This window comes from Mytilus galloprovincialis, chromosome 8 (assembly GCF_965363235.1).
Source record: "Mytilus galloprovincialis chromosome 8, xbMytGall1.hap1.1, whole genome shotgun sequence".
Lineage (NCBI taxonomy): Eukaryota > Metazoa > Mollusca > Bivalvia > Mytilida > Mytilidae > Mytilus > Mytilus galloprovincialis.
This window is the reverse complement of record NC_134845.1, coordinates 96,155,118-96,180,354: the sequence shown is the minus strand read 5'-3', so window position 1 is coordinate 96,180,354 and position 25,237 is coordinate 96,155,118. Positions and strand designations below refer to the sequence as shown.

The 25,237-nt window shown below is 33.5% G+C and overlaps 1 protein-coding gene across 1 annotated transcript in view; it reads left to right on the top strand.

The window, feature by feature from the left end:
* Positions 1–18,065: 18,065 nt before the first annotated feature.
* The window catches only part of LOC143042885 (DNA-binding protein SMUBP-2-like), a 30,180-nt gene continuing 23,008 nt past the window's right edge, over positions 18,066–25,237 (top strand). The window contains exons 1-3 of the mRNA XM_076215382.1: positions 18,066–18,222; positions 20,093–20,256; positions 22,656–22,851. Of these exons, the coding sequence (XP_076071497.1) occupies positions 18,152–18,222; positions 20,093–20,256; positions 22,656–22,851 (431 nt within the window). The 5' untranslated portion in view covers positions 18,066–18,151. The remainder of the gene's footprint in view (positions 18,223–20,092; positions 20,257–22,655; positions 22,852–25,237) is intronic.

Sequence of the window (25,237 nt, the reverse complement as noted above, 5' to 3'; positions counted from 1 at the left end):
ACGAGATCTTATGTTGTACCTGAATAATAAACAGCTAATATCTATACAAACGAGATCTTATGTTGCACCTGAATAATAAACAGCTAATATCTATACAAACGAGATCATATGTTGCACCTGAATAATAAACAGCTAATATCTATACAAATGAGATCTTATTTTGTACCTGAATAATAAACAGCTAATATCTATACAAATGAAATCTTATGTTGTACCTGAATAATAAACAGCTAATATCTATACAAACGAGATCTTATGTTGTACCTGAATAATAAACAGCTAATATCTATACAAATGAGATCTTATTTTGTACCTGAATAATAAACAGCTAATATCTATACAAATGAGATCTTATGTTGCACCTGAATAATAAACAGCTAATATCTATACAAATGAGATCTTATTTTGTACCTGAATAATAAACAGCTAATATCTATACAAATGAGATCTTATTTTGTACCTGAATAATAAACAGCTAATATCTATACAAATGAGATCTTATTTTGTACCTGAATAATAAACAGCTAATATCTATACAAATGAGATCTTATTTTGTACCATATTGGAAATGTCATAGTTCATGAAAAGGGACATTAGGCACACACCAATCAGACCTCAACAAAACTACATAAATAATTAGAGGTTTATAATCTTTAACAAGAAAACAAAACTATTCAGTCTTGGAGCTCATTTCCTAATGTATGTAGAAAAAAGTAAGGTTGGGTTGTCTGCTTTGTTTGTATACTTTTTTGCTCAAGCTTTGTTATTAAGATTGCCATCTCCAAACAGTATAAATACACATAGTTGTATCTGTATTTAGTGTATTTAAATTTGATAGGACAATTGAAAGAAAGCAAGCAAGCTAACCAAAGTCTTGCTTAACATGCATTAGGAAATAAGTTAAAAAAAACTTGTGAATAAATTAAAAAGAAATTTGGAAAGTTCTGACATCTACACTTATTTCCACATTAAAACATTTTGCTCTGTAGTTTCAGTCATGGTTTATGAACTTTCTTGCATAATTTACATGTTATGTAGAAGTTACATACAGGCGAGACACATGTGGGTGTTAACAATTTAATAACATGGCTTTTTGTCACCCTTCTATTCACAAACTGTCCCTTTGGCACTGGTGTTATGTCTGCAGATATCTATCTTTCATAGGCACTACATGAGTTGAATGCATATGTATGCATCATAAGCTTAATGCTACAATGATCCTTGCTTTGACAGATTTAACACATGATTATATGTTAGCAGAAACCATCTAGCCTGAATATCCTTTGTCTAGTTAAATTTGGGCACTAGGATACATAAAATTGAGAATGCAATTGGTGAATATGTCAAAGAGACAACATAGGAAGGCTACCAATGGGTCTTCAAGTTTTTGAGAAAAATAACGCATCTGGGTGTGGTCCTCAGCTGGCCACTAAAAAAATGTGTACTAGTTCAGAGAAATGGACGACATTCTAATCTCCAAAACACATAAATCAACTAAAATTAAAAAACATCCAAGACTTACATAGGCCAGAGGCTCCTGACTTGGGACAGGCGCAAAAAAATCGTCATGGTTAAACATGTTTAGTGAAATCTCATTCCTCCTGTTATACCTCTAGCCAATGTAGAATAAAGAATCGCATAGAAATACGCACAGTAAAACTCAGTTTAAAAGAAGACCAGTCCGAAGTCACAATAGGTAACAAAAGAAACTAAGCAAAATCACAATGATACATAAACTAACAAAGTACCACTAGCAGTTACTGACATGCCAGCTCCAGACCTCAGTTAAACTATTTGAAAATTATGCATCACCATATGAAAATCAAGTACAATCCCTCCCGTTAGGGGTTGAGCATCATACCATCATAAAAATATGGGAAGAACTTAACCCATATCACATGTACACAAAATGCAAGTGCTGCTTGAATTTTATTACATAAAATGGAATGTTTACCAATCGTAAACAAATTATACCTGATTTTTGGTCAAGGAATGAAATTGAATTCGTAAATTCAAAAATAAAATTTGTCATCTGCTTAGCCTTGTAGAATGGGTAGTTAAATAAATTAAACCAACTGCTTTGTAGTGTAATTGAGAGACCCCTTAAATATCAACAAATGAAAGAACACGGTAGTGAGTGTGTTTCAAACTGATCAAAGACGTAGTGTTTAGAATTTTTTGTGGAAGTGAGTTTTTGTACTAATTGGTGCAAGTAGTGTTGTGGAACTAGTAAACTGTTTGGGTCTATTCCTTGATTTTGCACAACTATTGATTTATTTTTTTATGTTTCTGCTAATTTCTAGTGATTTCTTTTTTTACATTTTGGTTTTGGAAAGCCCAAGATATTTGGCAGACTCTTAAAAGAGGGACGAAAGATACCAGAGTGACAGTCAAACTCATAAATCGAAAATAAACTGACAACGCCATGGCTAAAAATGAAAAAGACAAGCAGACAAACAATAGTACACATGACACAACATATAAAACTAAAGAATAAGCAACACGAACCCCACAAAAAACTAGGGGTGATCTCAGGTGCTCCGGAAGGGTTAGCAGATCCTGCTCCACATGTGGCACCCGTCGTGTTGTTCATGTTATATCAAATCCGGTAAATAGTCTAAGTCGGTAGGTCACACTCATGAAAGGGAAGGGATTGTAGTTACGACGTAAGGAACATATCCGATATCATCTTTGAAACAGTTATTCCATAACGGTCAACCAACTCGTGGTTGCGTCTGTAAAATTTACGAAGGAACGATTTCAACTTCACCATTTGGGACTCTTGGTTCAATAGCTTCTTTGTGAGCAGCAAATGTTGCCTTTCAGTGTGTAGTTTTCTTTGCATGGTGCCTCGGGTCTTGTTACTGTAAAGGAGTTATTTTTCTTGTTGAAAGTGCATTCACCAAGTTACTTCCCTGTTTGCTAGAATGTCCAGATGGTTTTGTAAGATGCTAAAATATTGTTATGTAAATAAACTCATCATAGGTACCAGGACTAAATTTAATACATTCATCTACAGTGCAAGTAAGAAGGGTGTATGATGAAACTGCGACAGGAAAGTCGTTAATGAAAACTAAAAAAAATGATAAACTATGCTCTTCAACTTCGTACTTTATTTGGCCTTTTTAACTGGTGAGTCTTTTGAAGACGAAACGCGCGTCTGGCGTATATACTAAATTCAGTCCTGGTATTTATGATGAGTTTATTTACCTTTAACAACCTTAGGGCATTTAATGGTTACAGGCATTTTACTATATATCTATGATGAGTTTATTTACAACCACTGGGTCGATACCACTGCTGGTGGAGTTTTAATTCCCCGAGGGTATTACCAGCCCAGTAGTCAGCACTTCTATGTTGACTTTATATACATGTATCATTGAATATATGTTCATAATTATAAATCAACTGTAAACAAAACTTTGAATTTTGAAATACTAAGGCGTTTCACCCTCAGTAATAGATTACCTTAGCTGTATTTGGCAAAACTTTTAGGAATTTTGGTCGTCAATGCTCTTCAACTTCGTACTTTATTTGGTTTTTATAAAAAAAATTATTCGAGCGTCACTGATAAGTCTTAGTAGACGAAACGCGCAAAATATAAAATTTCAAGTTTATCTACTCATCAAGAACAATCTTTTGCAGTCTGTTAGTAAGGAACCCTAAGATCCATTTTCAGATATATGTCCCTTATGTCAGAATCGTCCAGTTTAATAATTTAATGTGATGAACTTTTCAAATGCCTCTGAAAAATATGATAAGAAGGATCTGTGTGTGCGCCATTGTTAAAAATGCTACGTAATTCGTGATTAAATGTTAAGTTGTGCTTCGTAGATACTTTTCACTCTAAATCTATATTCATTGTCCACTAAAATATTATGATTATGCAGATGTTTCAGGGTGTAACTGGCTACAATACGATCTAAAAGTTTGCAGTATATACAAGTTAGAGATACAGCTCTGTGATTATTAGCTACCTATTTTTGAATTTCGGTATAACATTTGCCTGTCGACAGGCTAGTGGCACCTCCCCTATCTGAAAAGATGTATTAAAAAGTCATCATAGATACCAGGTTTAAACTTTGTACGCCAGACATGTCTTTCGTCTTCAAAGGACTTATTAGTGACGCTCGAAAAAAAAGAAGTAAAAAAAGCCTAATAAAGTACGAAGTTGAAGAGTTTTCAGCACCCAAAATTTCGAAAGGTTATGTCAAATACAGCTATAATGTATTGTATTCCTTGGGTGAAATGTGAGTGCAGTATTATATTGTTTGAAAATGCGTACCGGGATTTCATCTTGTTCTGTAGCTTTTGATGGATCCACTTTTTTAAAATTTGTTATGTACCATTTTTGTGACATATATTTCTGATATAGATAGTTAGTTGTTTGAAAGAGTTGGTACATGGTCTTTTTTATCTTCCGGTTTAAAAACAGACAGAACTTGTTTAGTATTTCTGCTTCTTTTTTTTTGTCAACTATTAGCACGCCTTCAGATTTTAATGGTAAAACCCGTCTTTTGTGGTCGTCCTGATGTAATTCCAATAAAGGCAACAGTAGTATACCGCTGTTCAATAGTCATAAGATTCGAGTTAGCAAAAAAACAAATCCAGGTAACAAACTTAAACCGAGGGAAACACATCAACTATACGATGGAAACAACGGAGCAATAGAAACACTGAACTACAGCAAAAACAAGCGCCAATATATATAGAAACGAAAGTTTGGCGAAGTTTCCCTTTTAATAGTGTAGTTTTGTTATTGTGTTTTACCCTTTTTTGTCGAATTGTCTGTTATTATTGAACATACAAGTTGCCCCTTGCTATTTTCAATGTCTGTTTGCTTCATGTTTTATATAAAAAAGAAGATGTGGTATGATTGCCAATGAGACAACTATCCACAAAAGACCAAAATGACACAGACATTAACAACTATATAGGTCACCGTACGGCCTTCAACAATGAGCAAAGTCCATACCGCATAGTCAGCTATAAAAGGCCCCGATAAGACAATGTAAAACAATTCAAACGAAAAAACTAACGGCCTTATTTATGTAAAAAAATTTGTAAGGGTTCCGCGGAACCCAGTGTCTCGCCTACTTTTGCTGTAAATTGCAGGATCAACAAAAATGAAGGAAAACATCAATATAAATATTCCGCTTGATACCATGTTTGGATTGTAGGAAGCTTCTGTCCAAGTTTGGTAAAAAATCCTGGATAGTTTATGAATCTAATAAATGTTTTAAAAACTTTAACTGCAGACTGGATGTAATGTTAACTGGAAGAAAAACTAAGTCCATTTATAAGTAAAATACAGATACACAGGTACAAAATATTAACAAAATTTCCTTCTAGATACTAGCTTTTGATCATAAACAAGCTTCTGTCTTAGTTTGGGACAAATAAAAAATAGTATAAGAAAGTTATCAAAATTTAAAAAAATTTAACCACAGAGTGAATGTGTTGTTTTCTGGCAGAAAAAAAAGCCCATTTAAAGTAAAATATGGAAAAACGGGATTTGTCATTTTACAAAGTTTACTTCTGGATACTATCTTATGATCATAAACAAGCTTCTGTCCAAGTTTAGTACAAACCAAGGATAGTTTAAGAAAGTTATTAAAATTTTAAAAACTACAACCACTGAGTGATGTAATGTTTTCCCGCAGAAAAACTAAGTGCATTTATAAGTAAAATACGGAAAAAATAGAATTTTATTTTCACAAAATTTACTTCTAGATACTATCTTATGATCATAAATAAGCTTCTGTCCAAGTTTGGTAGAAATCCAGGATAGTTTAAGAAAGTTATTTAAATTTTTAAAAACTTTAATCACAGAGTGTATGTAATGTTTTCCCGCAGAAAAACTAAGTCTATTTATAAGTAAAATACGGAAAAAATGGAATTTTATTTTCACGAAATTTACTTCTGGATACTATCTTATGATCATAAACAAGCTTCTGTCCAAGTTTGGTAGAAATCCAGTATGGTTTAAGAAAGTTATTAAAATTTCAAAAACTTTAACCACAGAGTGAATATTTGTGGACGCCGCCGCCGCCGACGACGACACCGACGACGACGGAATGTAGGATCGCTTAGTCTCGCTTTTTCGACTAAAGGCTCGACAAAAATGAACGAAAAACAAATATGTAACACATAAACAAACGACAACCACTGAATTACAGGCTCCTGACTTGGGACAGGCACATACATAAATAAAGTGGCGGGGTTAAACATGTTAGCGGGATCCCAACCCTCCCCCTAACCTGGGACAGTGGTATAACAGTACAACATAATAACGAACCATAAAAATCAGTTGAAAAAGGCTTAACTCATCAGATGAACAAAAAATATAATATATAATATATTAGTTTCACTTCAAATATGCTGACGATTATTCTATTACTTCTGAAAAGCAAACCTATAACAGTCCAAGGTTAAATGTAAGCTATACAATATCTTGAAATCCTAAAATGTATTTATTATAGTGAAAACGGCATTGAACATGTTGAAAGATTAACAGGCTTGCAGAACCTAATTTTTCTGATATTTTGAGATCAATGGTCATAACGTTTAATATGAAATCACTTTTTTTTTTTCGATACACAATAACTTTTCAATTTATGTATCGCGTGTTTCTTTCGATCAATTTTGGAAATAAAAAGTTTATGTTCGTAATTTAAGAATTTATGAACTAAAATTTATACAATCCTGAGAAATATCTATATTACACTGCTGCTTTTCAGTAAAGCAAAACAGTCAAACTTCCCAAGAAATGATTTTGTAATTCACGCCAACAAAACTGACAGAAGGCTATTAATCAAACAAACATAATAACAAACTAACCACACGTCCTGTGAACACCATCCGGATACAAAAACATACACTGACAAAGTTATGATTTTCCTTGGATTTCCCTTCTAATAAACATCGAAAATTTAAACTATATACAAAAGCATACTCATAAACAGATCTGACAAAGTTGAGATTTTCTTTGGTTTTCCCTACTAATAAACATCGAAAATTTAAACCATATACAAAAGCATACTCATAAACAGATCTGACAAAGTTGAGATTTTCCTTGGATTTCCCTACTAATAAACATCGAAAATTTAAACCATATACAAAAGCATACTCATAAACAGATCTGACGAAGTTGAGATTTTCCTTACTAATTAACATCGAAAATTTAAACCATATACAAAAGCATACTCATAAACAGATCTGACAAAGTTGAGATTTTTCCTTGGATTTCCCTACTAATAAACATCGAAAATTTAAACCAAAGCATACTCATAAACAGATATGACAAAGTTGAGATTTCCCCATGGATTTCCCTACTAATAAACATCGAAAATTTAAACGATATACAAAAGCATATTCATAAACGGATCTGACAAAGTTGAGATTTTCCCTGGATTTCCCTTCTAACAAACACCAAAAAAGTAAACCATATACAAAAACATAGTCATAAACGGATCTGACAAAGTTGAGATTTTTCCTGGATTTCCCTACTAATAAACACCAAAAATGTAAACCATATACAAAAGCATAGTCATAAACAGATCTGACAAAGTTGAGATTGTTCCTGGATTTCCCTACTAATAAACACCGAAAATGTAAACCATATACAAAAGCATAGTCATAAACGGATCTGACAAAGTTGAGATTTTGCCTGCATGGATTTCCTTTTTAACAAACACTAAAAATGTAAACCATATACAAAAGCATAGTCATAAACAGATCTGACAAAGTTGAGATTGTTCCTGGATTTCCCTACTAATAAACACCAAAAATGTAAACCATATACAAAAGCATAGTCATCAACGGATCTGACAAAGTTGAGATTTTCCCTGGATTTCCCTTTTAACAAACACCAAATATTTAAACCCGAACTGGTTTTTTAGTTATTTTTGATTTGTTCAAACGTTTGTCCCTTATCAACATTAATCGTCGTCGATTCGTCGCTATAAATGTTTTACATTCAGTTTAATATGTTTATATTCATATTATTTATTCTTGTTGTTGCAGATAATAATGAAGGGAGAACAGTTGACTTGTGTTTGGCAAGCTATATATTCCCTAGATAATCCCACCAGTGTTCATATCAACAAGGAAATATTACAACTTTTTCTGAAAAATGCGTCGAAATATGAGTCAATCACGTTTTTCGAGCGCAAATTTTGTGACACTTTTTCAGAGCCTAATGTAAAATTCTATGATTTTAAAGAATACGTAAGAAAACATCTGCGAGAAAACGGGGAGACTTATTCGAAAACTTGCAGTGATTAGGAGGAAATGAGTTGGAACAAAATAAAATCTAGGGTGAATAGTAAGTAGAAGTACTGAAGTAGAAAACGTTTACAAACTATGGCGCATATCGAATCGTCTGTTAAGGAAGACACGTACCCACCTGTGATTTACATCGAGGAGGCAAGCTGGCTATTAGATAAAATTTTGTCTTACCTAGGACAAAATCTCAAATCTTCAGATGATGCCTTTAGAAAAGACAAATTAACATTCCAAGAAATGCTATCCATAATTGAAGATACTAACTTTTCGTACACGTCAAAGCAAAAAATAAACTATCCATAATGAAAGATACTACCTTTTCGTACACATAAAAGCAAAAAATACACACCTGTATCGACGATCTCTTCATGTGGTTGGTTGAAGAGGTAATGAATAAAGGAAAAGTGTACAAACGTACAAAGAAGCAGGCAAATTGGACTTGACCTAATCCACTTCGTCCCATGGGGGACACAGGGCGACCACAGTAGCTTTCCATCTGTTCCTGTCCTTGGCCAGTTTCTTTGCTTCACCCAATGTTTTTCCGATTTTCTGAAGATCAAATGTTAAATCTCTGCGCCAGGTGGATTTTGGTCTCCCTCTTTTACGATGGCCCTGGGGATCCCAATCTAGCGCCTGTCTTGTTACATTTGTGTGGCTTTTACGTAAAGTGTGTCCAATCCATTTCCATCTTCGTGTTGTTATCGTTCTTTCTATTGGTTCCTGTCTTGTCCTTCTCCATAATTCCGCAAATTGGACACACTGGGTAAAACGTTGCTGTATTTTGACACCTCAGTGTATCCGATACTATGGTACTGATGCTATAGCTACAACCATAGTATCCGCAACAGGCGGGTCCAACCAGAAGGCCGAGTTTACGATCACAAAAATACTAAACTCGAAAGCCGGAAGGAATATAGTGGCGAACTGAGACACCTTGAAGGCAGGTTAAGGCTCGCCAATATCCCGGTGTTAGAAATGGTGATTGCTGTCGATGATGAAAATGAGAAACGATCATGGTTATCTGATCTTGATCTGTACTTAATAATGTAATGTAAACTAATGTGTTTTTCTGTATACCTTTGTCCAACTTAGGTGATACCAGAATAAATGATATATATATTTAAGAGATCATTCTGTGCTTGGGGGATAATACAACACCAATTCATAAACTTCTAAAGGAGTGGCATATAAAAAGTATGGCAGCAAGGGATAAGAAAAATGGAGCAACTAAACAGATAGAGGATATTCAACCAGCTCTAAATAAAACAAAACTACGAGCTGAAAGAGTTTCTAAAAATCGATTTGACGAGAGCCCCACAGAGGTAGTAAAGCGTTTCAAGACAGAAAAACCAAAACTACAAGCAAGGCGTCCTTCATTGGAAAAAGAAAATAGAGAAAAGATAAAAGCAATGTTTATGAAAATCGGCAAGGATGGAAACGGAATGTTGGATACAAATGAATTTGCCAACTTTTTGAGAAGTCTTGGATTAAACATGTCAGAAAAAGAAAGTAATTCAATTTTTAAAACTATTGATAAAAATAAAATTGAACAGATTACCTTGGAACAATTCGAAAGTTACTTTTGTAATTGTATCTTGAATGAATATGAACCTACAGTATGCCTCAATGCAATGCGAAGGGCTTTTTTGGAGGCTGATCGTAATGGATCAGGAACTTTAAACTTTCGGGAATTTACGGAATTTGTCTGGGAAAAGAACAGATCCGCAAGAATGACAAAAATTATGAAGTCATTCGCAAACATAACCACCGACGAAATTTCGTTTAATGATTTTGAAAAAAATGGTTGCGGGAAGTGGATCAGAAATTCAAATGCCAATATTAGACGATGAAATAGAAAAAGGTACTGATTCGATTCTAGATGATTTCGAAGGCCGTCTTAAGAAAGTTTATGATGACACAGAAGCAGATGAACTAGCTACCTATATTAGAGAGCATTGGGATAAATTCGCTACATTCCGAAGAATTGGGCAGACAGGTTCTGTTGTTATGACTGATGGACACGGGATGGTGGCAGATATTGTTCCAGGGCAGTATAGCTTGATTGATCTTGCTCTCTTCAGTGACTTGCCTCCATTGGTACCAAAGCATACTGTCATAAAAGATACACATTGGTTATCCAGTACTATGCCAGGGAAATCTGGAAAGATCTTATTTCCATCTGATTTTGACAGGAAAATAGCAATCGAGCAGGCTACATCAGAACATCTGCGGTACTATCACTGTAGTTTTACTGATGCTCAGCAAGAAAAAAGTATCTTTGCTCTTCAGCCACGGAATTCAGGATTTTACCTATGAAAACGGATACTTGGAAAAGTATGTGACGACTGGAAATGGCGGGTCAGGGATCGAAAAACATGATTTTTCCCACTTAGATTTTCCCTTGACAGACGATTCAGGCCTTTTCATTTTTGCAAAGTACATGGACAATGGCGAGTTCCACATAACAGCTTTCCGACTTCCTGTACGTCATACACTGTATGTACCAGGAGGAGTAATTCATTCAAACGACTACCTGAAAGGAACATGGAGGACAATGTTGTCAGATTAAACAGACATTGACCACGTGCATCTCACACAGGTTGCAGCAGAAGGGATCGAACAAAATTTTAATTTCCGGTTTACATGATTACATATTCCGATCAACATATTATGATTTGGCATTGATTAGGATCCTATGTTTGAAAACTGTTCGATTTTTATGGCTGAACGATTTTTCAAATAACATATTTCAAAATTGATTAGGTAAAATAATTATTTTAATGCCATATAATTACTTATCGTTATTAAATAAATATTCTACCAACCTACCTACCATTTCTAATTTTAAATTCTAACAGGATATATTATGAGAACCACATAATATTTGGTTTTGGTCATCAACATGTACCAGATGGGAAAAAATATGTTAAAAATAAAATGCACATGACTGCGTCCTTATTCGTTGATTCATGATGGATAGATAATACCACCTATTTTTTTTCATATTTATCAAATTGAAAAGATTTCAAGGACTTTTCTTTTCCTCATATTTATATATATATTAACTTGCTTAAGCTTAGTTAATGTGTTGTTTGTACGTTGTGTATAGTTGTTATTAATGTACTGTCTATTTAATATGTTTTGCTTAACCATTTTTCTTCTTAGTGCAATAAAATTATTAGATCTGAGTTTAACATGTTTAATGTTTATGAATAACATGTATAAGTTGATATATAACTAGATTTTATAATATTTTGATTTTAGCTAATGTATTACCAAGGCAAAACTATGGAAGAGGGACGAAAGATACCAGAGGACACCAGAGGGACAGTCAAACTCATAAATCGAAAATAAACTGACCACGGCATGGCTAAAAATAAAAAGGACAAACAGACAAACAATGGTACACCAACACAACATAGAAAACTAAAGAAGCTGGAAGCTGTCCTATTGAACACTTTATTGAAACATCGGGCCACACGGATAAACTATTCTTTTTGTAGAATATAAACTGTTCTGAATGTATGAAAAAGAAACTCGAATAAAAGATCTTTTCTCTATCTACAGTTACTCTGGTACACAGCAACAAGACATTTTGAATTTTGACACTAGGGCACTAAATCTATAATTTTTTATAACTTTATAAATATGGTGCGTCCGAAAAGCTTTTCTTGATTTACCTTCATCACGAACACCCAGAACACAGGCTGAAACTCAGTTGAAATCAAACAAAACCAAAGGAACTCTTTGTTAGAAGTGGGAAAAAGCCAAATTAGTATATATTTGAATTGTTTACATCTGTTTTTATGTGCTTTAATATTAAAAAAAAATCTAATTGCATAATTGAAAATCGAATATAAGTGTTTTTGCTTGAATTATAGTATGAAGGTTCGAGATATTTGTAAATGTTTAAATTATGGACATTTTTTTTTATAAAACAGTCGATTGTGGTAAGTTCAAATCCAAGTGGATCTTTTTTGTGCATAAGCATAAATTCCACCGAAAATGTTTTCCACAGATAGATAATAGATTGATCTTTCTAAAGCATTAATTTGCATCTCTGTGCCCGCAGGTAGTTGTTTTGGAAAAAAATCCCCAAAATGGCCAATAATTGCATCGATAACCGAAAGACGAGTGTACCTTTTTATGTTCGGGCGTGTTTGAGTTGACTGTTATATCTTGAAAACGTTAAGAGCAAAATTTTTATTTGTTATCATCATCGATTCTAGTGATTTTGTTTTACATATTTAAGCTACAGGTTGGTTTAATAACATTAAACATTCGCAGTACTAAAGAATGAAACGTATGGGTCAAGTGAAATATCTTTCTAATGAGTCATAACAACAGAGTAGGTGTGTTCGAATAACAAAATTTTACTCAAAAGTACTTGACGACAGAATTTACAACTGGATCTTAAAAATGCATAGCTTAAAAAAAATTCATATTTTGTGTGTGTTACTCAGTGTTATTACTCTTCACCCTCTGCAAATTTTTTGTCTGCCCTTTCACGAAATATTTTATTAGAATTTTTTAAATGTTTTTGAACTTTCGAAAATTCCACCTGACAACCGATCAGACAATTGTTTCGAGTTGACTGAATGCAGAAAAGTACAGTAAATGATGCGCATTAGCTAATAGATACATATTAGTTTTTTTTTAAAAATACACCTACCATATTAGGATCGTAATAGTGCTATGTGGATAAATTATTGGGTTTCAAGACACTACATACCAGTACAAGTCTGAGATGGCCTATATCTGTACTCGACTGTACTGTTTTTTACTCGACCAGTCTGAATTGGTCTGTAATTTACTTAATCAAACTCAACTGTAGTCTGACCCATACTTAACAGTCTGAACTTGTACTAGACCAACAACCCGACCATAGAAAAAACAACAGCAGAAGGTCACCAACAGGTCTTCAATGTAGCGAGAAATTCCCGCACCCGGAGGCGTCCTTCAGCTGGCCCCTAAACACATATATACTAGTTCAGTGATAATGAACGCCATACTAATTTCCAAATTGTACACAAGAAACTAAAATTAAAATAATACAAGACTAACAAAGGACAGAGGCTCCTGACTTGGGACAGGCGCAAAAATGCGGCGGGGTTAAACATGTTTATGAGATCCTCCCCCTATACCTCTAGCCCAGTGTACAAAAGTAAACGCATAACAATACGCACATTTAAAATTCAGTTCAAGAGAAGTCCGAGTCTGATGTCAGAAGACGTAACCAAAGAAAATAAACAAAATGACAATAATACATAAATAACAACAGACTACTAGCAGTTAACTGACATGCCAGCTCCAGACTTAAACTAAACTGATTGAAAGATTATGATTTCATCATATGAATATCAGACACAATCCTTCCCGTTAGGGGTTTAGTATCATACCATTATACCATATACGAGAAGAACATAACCCGTATCATGCCAACAACTGGTTTTTGAATAAATGTGTTTACTGAGTTCCGATGCAAAGATCCTATAAGTGAATCAATATTAACGCCAAAATATACAATCTTTAATGACCTGATAACCTTTTAAAAAAAAGGAAATGTGTTCCCAAGTGACAGTCAAAATTTATTTCAATTAAATTTAAATAGTTTTTGTCAAATTAAAGAAATGGCATACAAAAAACACTTTTATATGGTTTAATAACCTCAGTACAGAAGGTTAAATATAGTACATGTATCATCATCATTGTATGGTATAGTTAAAACAATTACAGGTATGATATGGGTAAAAATATTTACAGGTAAATGTGGCGCAATTTCATTTCATTCATTGGCGCAATTAATACCATCAAAATAAAAGAGAATGCGCATTTAATACTTTTTCAAAACTGCAATTGGCGCAAATTGATTCTGCCCATGTGTGTTTTACAGGTACAAAGAAAGCACTGAAAAGAACCATTTTGTTGGCTGATTCCGTCCACAAAAAAAATTATTCTAATAGAAGTAAAACGATGATTTACAAATTTGTTAAATCTATGACATGAAATCAAACCGACCTAGAAAAAGTCAGCATTGCATGTCTGCGTCTGCCTCTGTGTATTTATATTATATTTGTATCTATATATATTTGACCATGGACAATCCTCGGAGGTCACCTCGGTGGTTGATTATAAGGTTTCTAATAAAAAATACACAGGAAATATGGATACATTATGGGGAATTTGTTCGTTTTGATTTTTGGCAATTTGGATATATATTATAAATCAAATATTAGAAAATGAGTCAAATCGTTGAACATGAATTTGACAGTTCTTCAAAAGAGGGACGAAAGATACCAAAGGGACAGTCAAACTCATAAATCTAAAACAAACTGACAACTCCATGGCTAAAAATGAAAAAGACAAACAGAAAAACAATAGTACACACGACACAACATAGAAAACTAAAGAATAAACAACACGAACCCCACCAAAAACTAGGGGTGATCTCAGGTGCTCCGGAAGGGTAAGCAGATCCTGCTCCACATGTGGCACCCGTCGTGTTGCTTATGTGATTACAAATCCGGTAAATAGTCTAATTCGGTAGGTCATATTCATGAAAGGGAAGGGGATTGTAGTTACGACGTAAGGAACATATCCGATATCATTTGTGAAACGGTTATTCCATAACGGTCAACCAACTCGTGATGGCGTCCGTAAAATTTACGAAGGGATGATTTCAACTTCACTATTTGGAACTCTTGGTTTAATAGCTTCCTTGTGAGCAGCAAACCTCTATCAAGAAAATCATGATAGGAAATGCAAGCACGGGAATATCGTATCAATTGGGAGATATATACCCCGTATGCAGGTGCTGCTGGAATATTGCTACTTAGAAATGGAAAGTTCACAATTGGAAAGCTGAAATCATCTCTTTTGTCGTAAAGTTTTGTTTTCAACCGACCCTCATTGTCAATTTCTAGATGTAAGTCAAGATATGAAGCCGACTTAATTGTATCTGTAGTATCCTTTATCTCTAGTTCGATTGGATAGATGCGTTCCACATAGTCACCAAATTTTGAATTGTTTAGTGAAAGAACATCATCTATATAGCGGAAAGTAGAGTTAAAGGATATTGCTAACTTCTTGTCTTTCTTCCTAAGAAGTTCCTGCATGAAGTCAGCCTCATAATAATAAAGAAACAAGTCGGCGAGTAGAGGGGCACAGTTTGTTCCCATTGGAATGCCGACAGTCTGTTGAAAAACACGTCCTCCGAACGTAACAAATATGTTGTCAATCAAGAAATCAAGCATCTTGATAATATCAGTTTCAGAGAATTTTTTGTTTGAATCAGAGTGATTCTTTACAAAGTAGGATTTATCCCTCCCTAAGACAAGATACTTGTATCTACGTTGGCCATTCTTTTTTATGAAGCAAAGTAATACCAACTCTTTCAATTTGTCTTTTAGTTTGGAATGTGGAATACTTGTGTACAGAGTAGAAAAGTCAAATGTTTTAATACTGTTACAAGATGAAAGAGAGTTAGATTGTATGTACTCTAAAAGATCTTTTGAATTTTTAAGTATCCACATCTGATTCACGCCACCTCTAGAATAGGCAGTTTCACAATAACTTTGAAGCCCGTCTTTGATTGCTGATAAAATAGATGTTAATAATTTAGAAAGAGGTTTCGTGGAGCACTTGGAAGACCCAGCAATATACCGTTGTTTGTAAGGACACTTATGTAGTTTATGTATCCAATACAGTGATGGAAGATCCAGTTCTTCATCTTTGGTTGAAATTCCAAAGGAACATAGAACAGACCTATGATTATCCAGGATTTCCTCTTTGGTAAGTGTCGTTAGGGTATATGTTGAGTTTCCAAGTGAATTGTCAATACCTAATTCGTTTATCAAGCAGTTGATGTAGTGACTTTTACACACAAAAACGATGTTATTTGGGGCTTTATCTGCGGGGACAACAACATATTTGTCATGGAGGTCGGATAGGTGTTTTGCAACATTTGGGTCTTTAAAGATTGACGTAGCATGGGCATTGATGGACCCATTCAGTTTCTTAATTCTGATTTGTATCAACGACCTCACTGCCTTAATCCATTCGGAAAGAGTGTCTACGTCTTCCTTCTCGCGCTTAGCCCATTGCCTGGCATAATCCTCGACTGAATCCATCAAAATTTTAAAGTTGTATTTCCAATTGATGGATTTAGGCTCACGATATTTGGGACCTTTCGATAACACATTTCGTAGAGAAGTGTTATTAACAATGTTAAGGTCACCGGTAATAACGTGGCCAGCAGGATTATATGTGAATTTGGAACTAGCACAAGTGCAATCAGGAGGTTTAGACTTGAAGTCGTCAATATCGAGATCCTGCAAAACGCGTTTGTAATTGAAAATTTTAGTTGCAATAGGTTTGGTATAGGTATAAGAAATTATTGGTACAGACTGGTCTTTGAAATAGTTTATAAGTTTATTATTAGGAACGAGTGAAATAAATCATACCAGTGGCGAAGCATTCTTTTGACGACATTTAAACATCATCAACTCCTATCTATTTGACAAAGTCAATTTTATGTTTTATATTATCTCATCTTCTTATGCAATTTTTTGGTATTCACATGAGATACACAAGAGTAACGATAAAAGTATAAAAATGGGAAAATACGCAGAAGACACCAAAATTATAAGTTGAAGAGAAAAAAACACCATGGATAAAACGAGAAGACAAACAATTCAACTGAATACTACATAGCCACCCAAAAACTAAGCAACACAAAACCTAGGATGATTTCGGGTGCTCCGGATTATGATCAGATCCTGCTGCACATGTGGCATCCGTCGTGTTGTTCATGGCATTTACAAATTCGGGGATCGATGCCACAATCGTGGAACAGAGGCCAGTATTGTGGCTACCAGACAATTGGAACATATCCGTCCGACAATAAATTCAGTTTCCGAGCAATAACTTAATTTTAATCTATGAAATTTTATCATAAGGTTCAATACCACAAACAGAAAATTGGGATTGATAATGGGGGTAATGGTACCAACAGTTTATGAATAAGGGGAACAAAAGGGGCCAAAATAAGCTTTTTTGTAGTTTCCTTACAATAACGTGTGTAAGCGGATATATATGTCTCTGGTGTAAGTGTATAGATCTCTGAAATTACCAAATGGTTTCATATCTCAAAAGGAAGGCTTGGATTGATTTTGGAGGTGATTGTCCAAAACGTTCAAGATTTTTTTCGAATTTTAATTGGGTCATATTGTTTCTTTTTGTTTTTTGTGTACAAAATTTCAAATTTAAAACACAAATAATAAAAAAAAATTGGGGGGTGGGCAATTTTTTTAAAAATTTTGTTTTCAATTTTACATTGATTAAAGGCCTATCAGACAATACAAATTTGTATGATCTTCGACCACATTTATTTTGTGTCAGAAACCAACATTGTTTGTGTCAAAAATTTGACCACAATCCAAATTCAGCCAGTTACTGTTACTGTATCTAAGGAGCACTCCCGAATGATAAACATGTATAAGAATATTTACAGTAGCGAGCTTGAATATTGTGTTCAAACTTGTCCCAACTATTCAGGGTTCGATCTCTGCGGTCGTATCAGGCTACACTCAGCGAAGCTTTTTATATTATGTATAGTACAAAACCTTGTTTGAAAGTATCCGACATTGACATGATTTTATTTTAAAATTCTAATATCATATATATTCATATACATGTAAATATTCATATTCGTATCCTTCGGGAGTGCTCCTTAGATAGGAGGAACCTACCAGTAACAGTAACAGCAACAGTATCGGAAAGCAAGTTTCTCTCCCTATCCAATATTTGGACCAACGATTGGAACTTTTCATCTTTTTAGTTTTTATCAAATATATGTAAAATAGAGATGGAAAAATTCATTGAGACTCATCTTAAACTGTTAGATTTAGAAAGAGAAACTGAAATAGAAGAAACAAGGTTAAAACACTTGTCAATATCAGACATTTTATGATTTGATATATTGCCAGTAATGGCAGTATTGACAGTTGCCACATAATTTGAGGACAATGAAGATTTGCTTTATGTTAACGGTACAGCAATCCACCAGCACTAAAAAAACCTTAGAGAAGTTTATTTATGATCAGGGACACTATACTAGTAAAGACTGGCCTTGTTTTGTTTAATATAATTCATAGCAACCGTTTGATCTAAACAGGTTACCACATATATTAATTGTGACAGGAACTATCATGGTTTTGACCTGGGTCTGTTTGCTGAGGGTCAGTTCTCCCTATTCAGAAAATACATGTATATATTGTTTATCGGTAATTTGTACATATTTCCTTTGATGTGTACTCGCTGATAATGTCAGTATCAGTGGACTGACCGTGATATAAAAATTATTGGGTCAGTACGCAAATGACATGTGCGAATGCAACGCATAAGGATCTACTTTCCTCTTTCATTCACAAAATTGTGTGGATTTTTTTTCGCAGAAACGCTCGAGATTTTTGGCGAATGAAAAACTTGACTTTGTTTGAAACTTTCACAAAGTTAGTTTAGCCTTTTTGAATGATTGTTGTGAAAATGTAAAAAAAATTCACAAGGATGTACAACTAACATATTGTCCATGCTGTTCCAATCTGAGTTTTTGTTCATACAATACCAATACATAGCACGGTGCTGTTCCAAGTAGTTTTGTTTTTCTGTTTGTTGAGAAGTATTTGTTTTACCTGTTCAGTCACTATAAAGTGTTACAATTCATACTTAAACGCAACACATAAATAGTGACTAAAAAGGTACCGCTATCGCATGAGAGAAGCTGGAAAAAAAATGAAATTTACGTATTTTCGACTTTTTTGTGGGACCATCATATACAATTTTAAAAGATGTGATTTCATTGTCCATATAAAGACAGATATTTATAGAACAACGATAAAAAAAGTGAACATATTCAAATGCGAATCTAGGATAAATTTTAAAAAGGGGGTAACTGGGGACACCAAACTATAAGTCTGCATTGTTGGTCTCATTGGGGTCTGAGCGTGACGCGGGTGCTGACTTTTTGTAAGCATGGCACGTGAAAGTAAAATGATTGTGCCGTGAAAAGGGAAATGAGGTCTAGTGGGACATGGCAATTTACAAAAAAATCAGAATTGCTTACGTACATACATGACATAGTGTAAGCGGGATACGGGAATCTGACAAACTGGTAAGCGGGATCCGGAATCAGACTTGTCAGAACCCCCCAATGAGACCCCCTGCATTGACCAGAATTAAAGCCTTTATAAGGGGTAACTGTGACCCCTTAAATCGCTTCTGAAATTAAAGGTAACTGCAGGGCTTAAATTCCAAGTTTCATATTTCTGGTCCGTGTTGAAAATAAATGAACATGACTTTGAAAAAAGCAAGAATTATAAGCTAAAAGTTAAGTGACGTCTATTAAAACGTTTGAAATAATTATGAAGTTGTCAAAAAATGAGCTTGTTCAGAAAATAAAAGTCAGTGTTACATTAACTGCCTCCCATCTCACAGTGCTTTCTTAAAATTATTTGAAATCAATGTGATCGTTTTCATGATGAACACTGAGCGAATAATGACAAGATAAATGTTATTTTAGCCACTAAACTAAGTAAAATATAATTATAACTTGTGGTTGAACTTACAAATGATGATCGATGAAACATGAAAAATCTGCTGATTCATAACGTATCATTCTAATTTCTGACTATCACTATGCTGATGCTTTGCTTTGTGAAAGATAAAGAAATTTGACTTATATTTGAGCAAGGATCCGGATTTGAGTTAATATCAACATGCTAAAATTTGTTAATTTGTTTTATTTCAGAATTTTGACAGAAAAGTTACCACCCAAGGAATTGCAAAGAAGGGGTGTTTGTCTGTTAAAGCTTAGAATTAGTGGACGTAAAACAGGATTGTATGGGAGAACTATCTTATCTTTTGAGGCTTCTGGTGGTATAAAGGAATTTCCATCCCATAATATTACTTCAGGTACTTGCAAAATAAATACCGTATAGCAGGTTATTTTTGCGGGTGTAAAATTTGGTAATTGAAGGGCCACAGAGTATATGAAAAATTTTGGTGGTTTTTATTTTGGTGGATTTTTCAATCTGGTTTACAATTTTTATGTAGTTTAACACTAATTAATAAGGTTAATTACCTGATTGAGTACCCTACTCTCATAATCTATTTGACACTAATTGATATACACACTATACAGTCATTTTGTCGAGCCTGCGACTTTTGTTGAAGAAAGCTCGACATAGGGATAGTGATCTGGTATTGGTGGCTGCGGCGGCGTCAGCTAACTTCTTAAAAGCTTTATATTTTAGCAGGTGGAAGACCTGGATGCTTCATACTTTGTATATGGATGCCTCATGTTACAAAGTTTCCGTCAGTCACATGTCAAATGTCCTTGGCCTCATTTTCATGGTTCAGTGACTACTTGAAAAAAAAGTTAAGATTTTTTGTAATGTTAAATTTTCTCTTATTATAAGTAATAGGATAACTATATTTAGTATGTGCGTACCTTGCAAGGTCCTCATGCCCGTCAGACAGTTTTCACTTGACCTTGACCTCATTTTATGGATCAGTGAACAATGGTGAACAAGGTTAAGTTTTGGTGGTCAAGTCCATATTTCAGATACTATACATGCTATAAGCAATAGGTCTTGTATATTTGGTGTATGGAAGGACTGTAAGGTGTACATGTCCAACTGGCAGGTGTCATGTGACCTTGACCTCATTTTCATGGTTCAGTGGTTAGAGTTAAGTTTTTGTGTTTTGGTCTGTTATTCTTATACTGTATGCAATAGATCTACAATATTTGGTGTATGGAATGATTGTAAGGTGTACATGTCTAGCTGGCAGGTGTCATCTGAACTTGACCTTATTTTCATGGTTCAGTGGTCAAAGTTAAGTTTTTGAGTTTTGGTCTTTTTTTTCGAACACTATATTCAATAAGTCAACTATATTTGGTGTATGGAAATATTTTACGATATATATATGAGTCCCGCAGGTTTTATTTGACCTTGACCTCTTTTTCAAGGTTCATTGCTCAGTGTTAAGTTCTGTTTTTTCTTATACTGTTTGCAATAGGTCAACTGTATTTGTTGTATGGAAGAATTGTTAGCTGTACATGCCTGTCTGGCATGATTCATCTGACCTTGACCTCATTTTCATGGTTCATTGGTCAATGTTTAATTTTCTTGTTTTATGTTAAGTTTATGTGACAGTTGTAATAAAGACTTATATTAAGGACTATCAACATATTATCAATGATTAGTAAAGAAGGTGAGACATTTCAGCGTGTGCACTCTGGTATAAAATACATCCATGTTCAACATGTTCAATGCCCTTGTTGTTTTTGTTGATAAAACTTACCTATACTGTTATTGACCTACCACCGACGCTTTAGCTATTAGAAACTACTATAAAATGCATTAATTTTTCACGGAATTAATTTTTCGCGATTTTCTTTAATCAGCCAAAATAAACGAAAAATAAACACCCAGTGAAAATTACCCACTATACGGTACTCTATGTCAGAATACTTAAGTTCTTAATTTGATACTGCTTGTCATGTTTATTTTAATGCCCCTCAAACAAAATGTAAAATAATCCAAAGGATAAATTTAAGATTAACATTTAATGAAAAAAACTTTTTTTATAGAAAACATGTTTAATTAAATTTACACAAGTCACAGGGAGAAGTACATGGTGTATGAATCTTATTTGGTCTACATGAACATTCTTTCTATGGACAAAGGGAAATAACTCACAATATTGTCTAGATAGGCTTAATACAATGCAGTGGTAAATTTTAAATTTATAATGCAGTTGAAAGCAATTTTATCCTCATAAGGCTCAGTACCAGTTAGATTAATGAAATTTATAATATGAGGCGGATTAACGGGGAGCAGGGGGTTCAGCCCCCTTATGTAGCTACATATAGGTTAAGACATACAAATTTTACATGCCCACCCTAAATGTTGCCTCCCCCTTTTTAAAATCCTGGATTCACATCTATAGTCATAAATGTATTAATCAGTGGAGTATAGATTTCAGACTTTTTTTTTAAAGTTGCAGGGAAAGTTTTTTTTCCTTAAAATTAGAGGAAGATTACATTGATGTCTAATTTAATCATTGATATTATGTGTATTTTCCAAATAATTTAGGAATCCCAAAAGTCTAATGAGTATAGTAATATGGTCACTTGGTCTTCTCCTGTGGGCAGTTAAACCCATGCTTTGGTGACATCTGTTTGAAAGTACAATATGTATGAATACCCAGCCATGTCCAGTCAAATGGGCAGTAAAGTTTGAATTTAGAGTTGAGAGCACATATTGCAAAATACAAAATCATCCTTTTATTTATTTCTCAAATTTCAGGTGATATAGTAGGATTGTGTCCGTCATCAAGTGATCAACAGACAGACAGTGCTGGGTCTGGAATCATTACAAGAGTTAGTCAGACAGAGATCAATGTGGCATTTGATGACAGCCAGGACTTGTTTTCATTGGATGATGATTCTCTGTACAAGCTGACTAAATTAGCCAATGATGTGACATATAAAAGAATCAAAAAGTAAGTAAAGGATTGGACCAAAAATAAATTTAGACGGTTTGATGTTTTATGACATTGGTTCAAATATTTTTTAAGATCCATGTTGACATATACATTGTATGGTCTGTATTTGAATCAGATTGGCATTGAGCAGGGATGGGGTCGATTACTTTAAAATGTAATTGATTAAATTACAATTACTTTACTGATAAAATGTAATCGATTACATTACAATTACTTTGCTGATAAAATGTAATCGATTACATTACAATTACACCTTATTTCAAATGTAATTGATTACATTAGATATTTTTCCTAAAGTAATCATGATTACTTTGGATTACTTCTAATTACATTGACTGTATATTGCACTATTAAAGAATTTCTTATAACTACAATAAAATGTGTAATTTGATAATATAGCTATAGACATGTATCCTTTCTCTATGTAAAAGATATAACTTTTTTCTACAATTTTTAACCAACTGCCCAATTAACAAAAAACCTGAACAAATAATGAAAAACTAATTAATTAAGTATAGTTTTATTGTCTGTAGGGACATAATTGACACACCCATAAATGTTTTTACAGGTGTTAATCACTACTTCCATTTTTTTAACAAACAATAGTTGAGCTTGGGTATTAAAATTGTATTGTCTTAATAAAGTTATAAGGGGTTAATTGTTATTATTTGTTTGATTTTTTTTTAATACTTAAATTAAAGACTTAATGTAATTAGAAAGCACATACATGTAGTTCTATGCAATGAGATTATTGGACAGTCTCCTGTTCTATGCAATGAGAGAAAAGAATACTTCACTCCTATTAAACAACTTGTGACTGAAAACTCTCCTCCTGGAACTTGGGAACTGCTGTTTAATAATACACTAGCAGTTACGCAACTTGTACTGGACTGTACAAAATATATCAAACAACTTGGATTCAAAAAAGAGTTAATTCTTAAACTGGAAACACTTACAAGACACTTCTGTTTCAAGCTTCATTACAAAAGATTATCTCTTCTGAAAAAGTTAGACAGCTGACAGTTATCATTAAGATATGGATGCTGAAACATAGACAATGAAAAAGTGAAATAGTAGATAAATTTTTAAACTATCATGAATGTTACTGTATATATAGATCCCTATATTCTGTAACACATATATTTATTGTTATAAAACTCTAAGAAAGCTATTTGCTGGTTAAATGATTGACTAATTATTTGAGTTATATGACCTTCTGTAAATGTAGATTGGTTTATCATTTTTATGTACATAATTTTATATTTCATCTGCTATGATTCTTTTTTTTCTACAATTCACTGTCTATGTATAGCGCACCACCATTGGATTTTACCTTGATGTAATATATCTTATCCCTGTTTCTTCCCCCTTTTTTTAATATTTTAATATTACCTGATAAGGGGTGTTCCTTATAATAGGAAGCTCATACGAAGAAAAGAAAGAAAGAAGTAGTGTACCAAAATATTCATGGAAAACAAAATTTATTCAAATTGTCAAAAAAAGAAATCTGGTTTTAAATTCCATTTTGAATTAAGTGGGCTCATGCATTTATGTCGACCATCAAAGTCAAATTGGAACTTAATGTTATCTGCTTTTGACTTTCAATGTAGATTTATCAAATTATTGGGCAAACTTGTATGAAATTGGAGTTAATATCAAAAGTGTTCAATTAAGGAACAAAAAATGCTTTCAAGTTATATTCTTGTATCCTAAGAGCTCAATCTCACAACGAAACGTTGGAAGGGCAAATTCCTTTAGTAAACTGTTAACAAAATAAAACACTTGGTTATACAAAACTTGTTATATAGATGATACAATTTATCACATTAAACAAAGTCCCATCATATTCATAGTGAATACTAGCTGCATGATTTTTCATTCATGCTTTACATTTTCTTATTTTCATATTGTCTATCAAAAACTATTTTCTTTTATATACAAGATTTGTAATCAGCAAGTAATCATATGAATGTAGTTTTAAGTAATCTAAAAGTAATCATGATTACACCTGTTTTTTGCAATGTAATCGATTACTTTACGATTACTTGTAATCAAAAATGGCATGATTACTGATTACAAAGGATTACACTACAAAATGTAGTCGATTACAGCTGATTACAATTAGTGATTATGATTACCCTATGCCTGGCATTGAGCACACTTTTTTGTACATGTGGAAATCGGCACTCTTAGGATTTATTATATACATTTTATTAAAAAGTTACATAACTTCATAAGGTAAGTTTTACACATTTTTTTCAATCTTTTTTGGGGCTATTTAGCTTTGATGTCAGATATTTTGTTATGGTTGAAATCTGTTACAATAAAGCCAAGACTGTTGGACATTTAGAACTTGTAATATGTATTGGAGTTTGCCAATGAA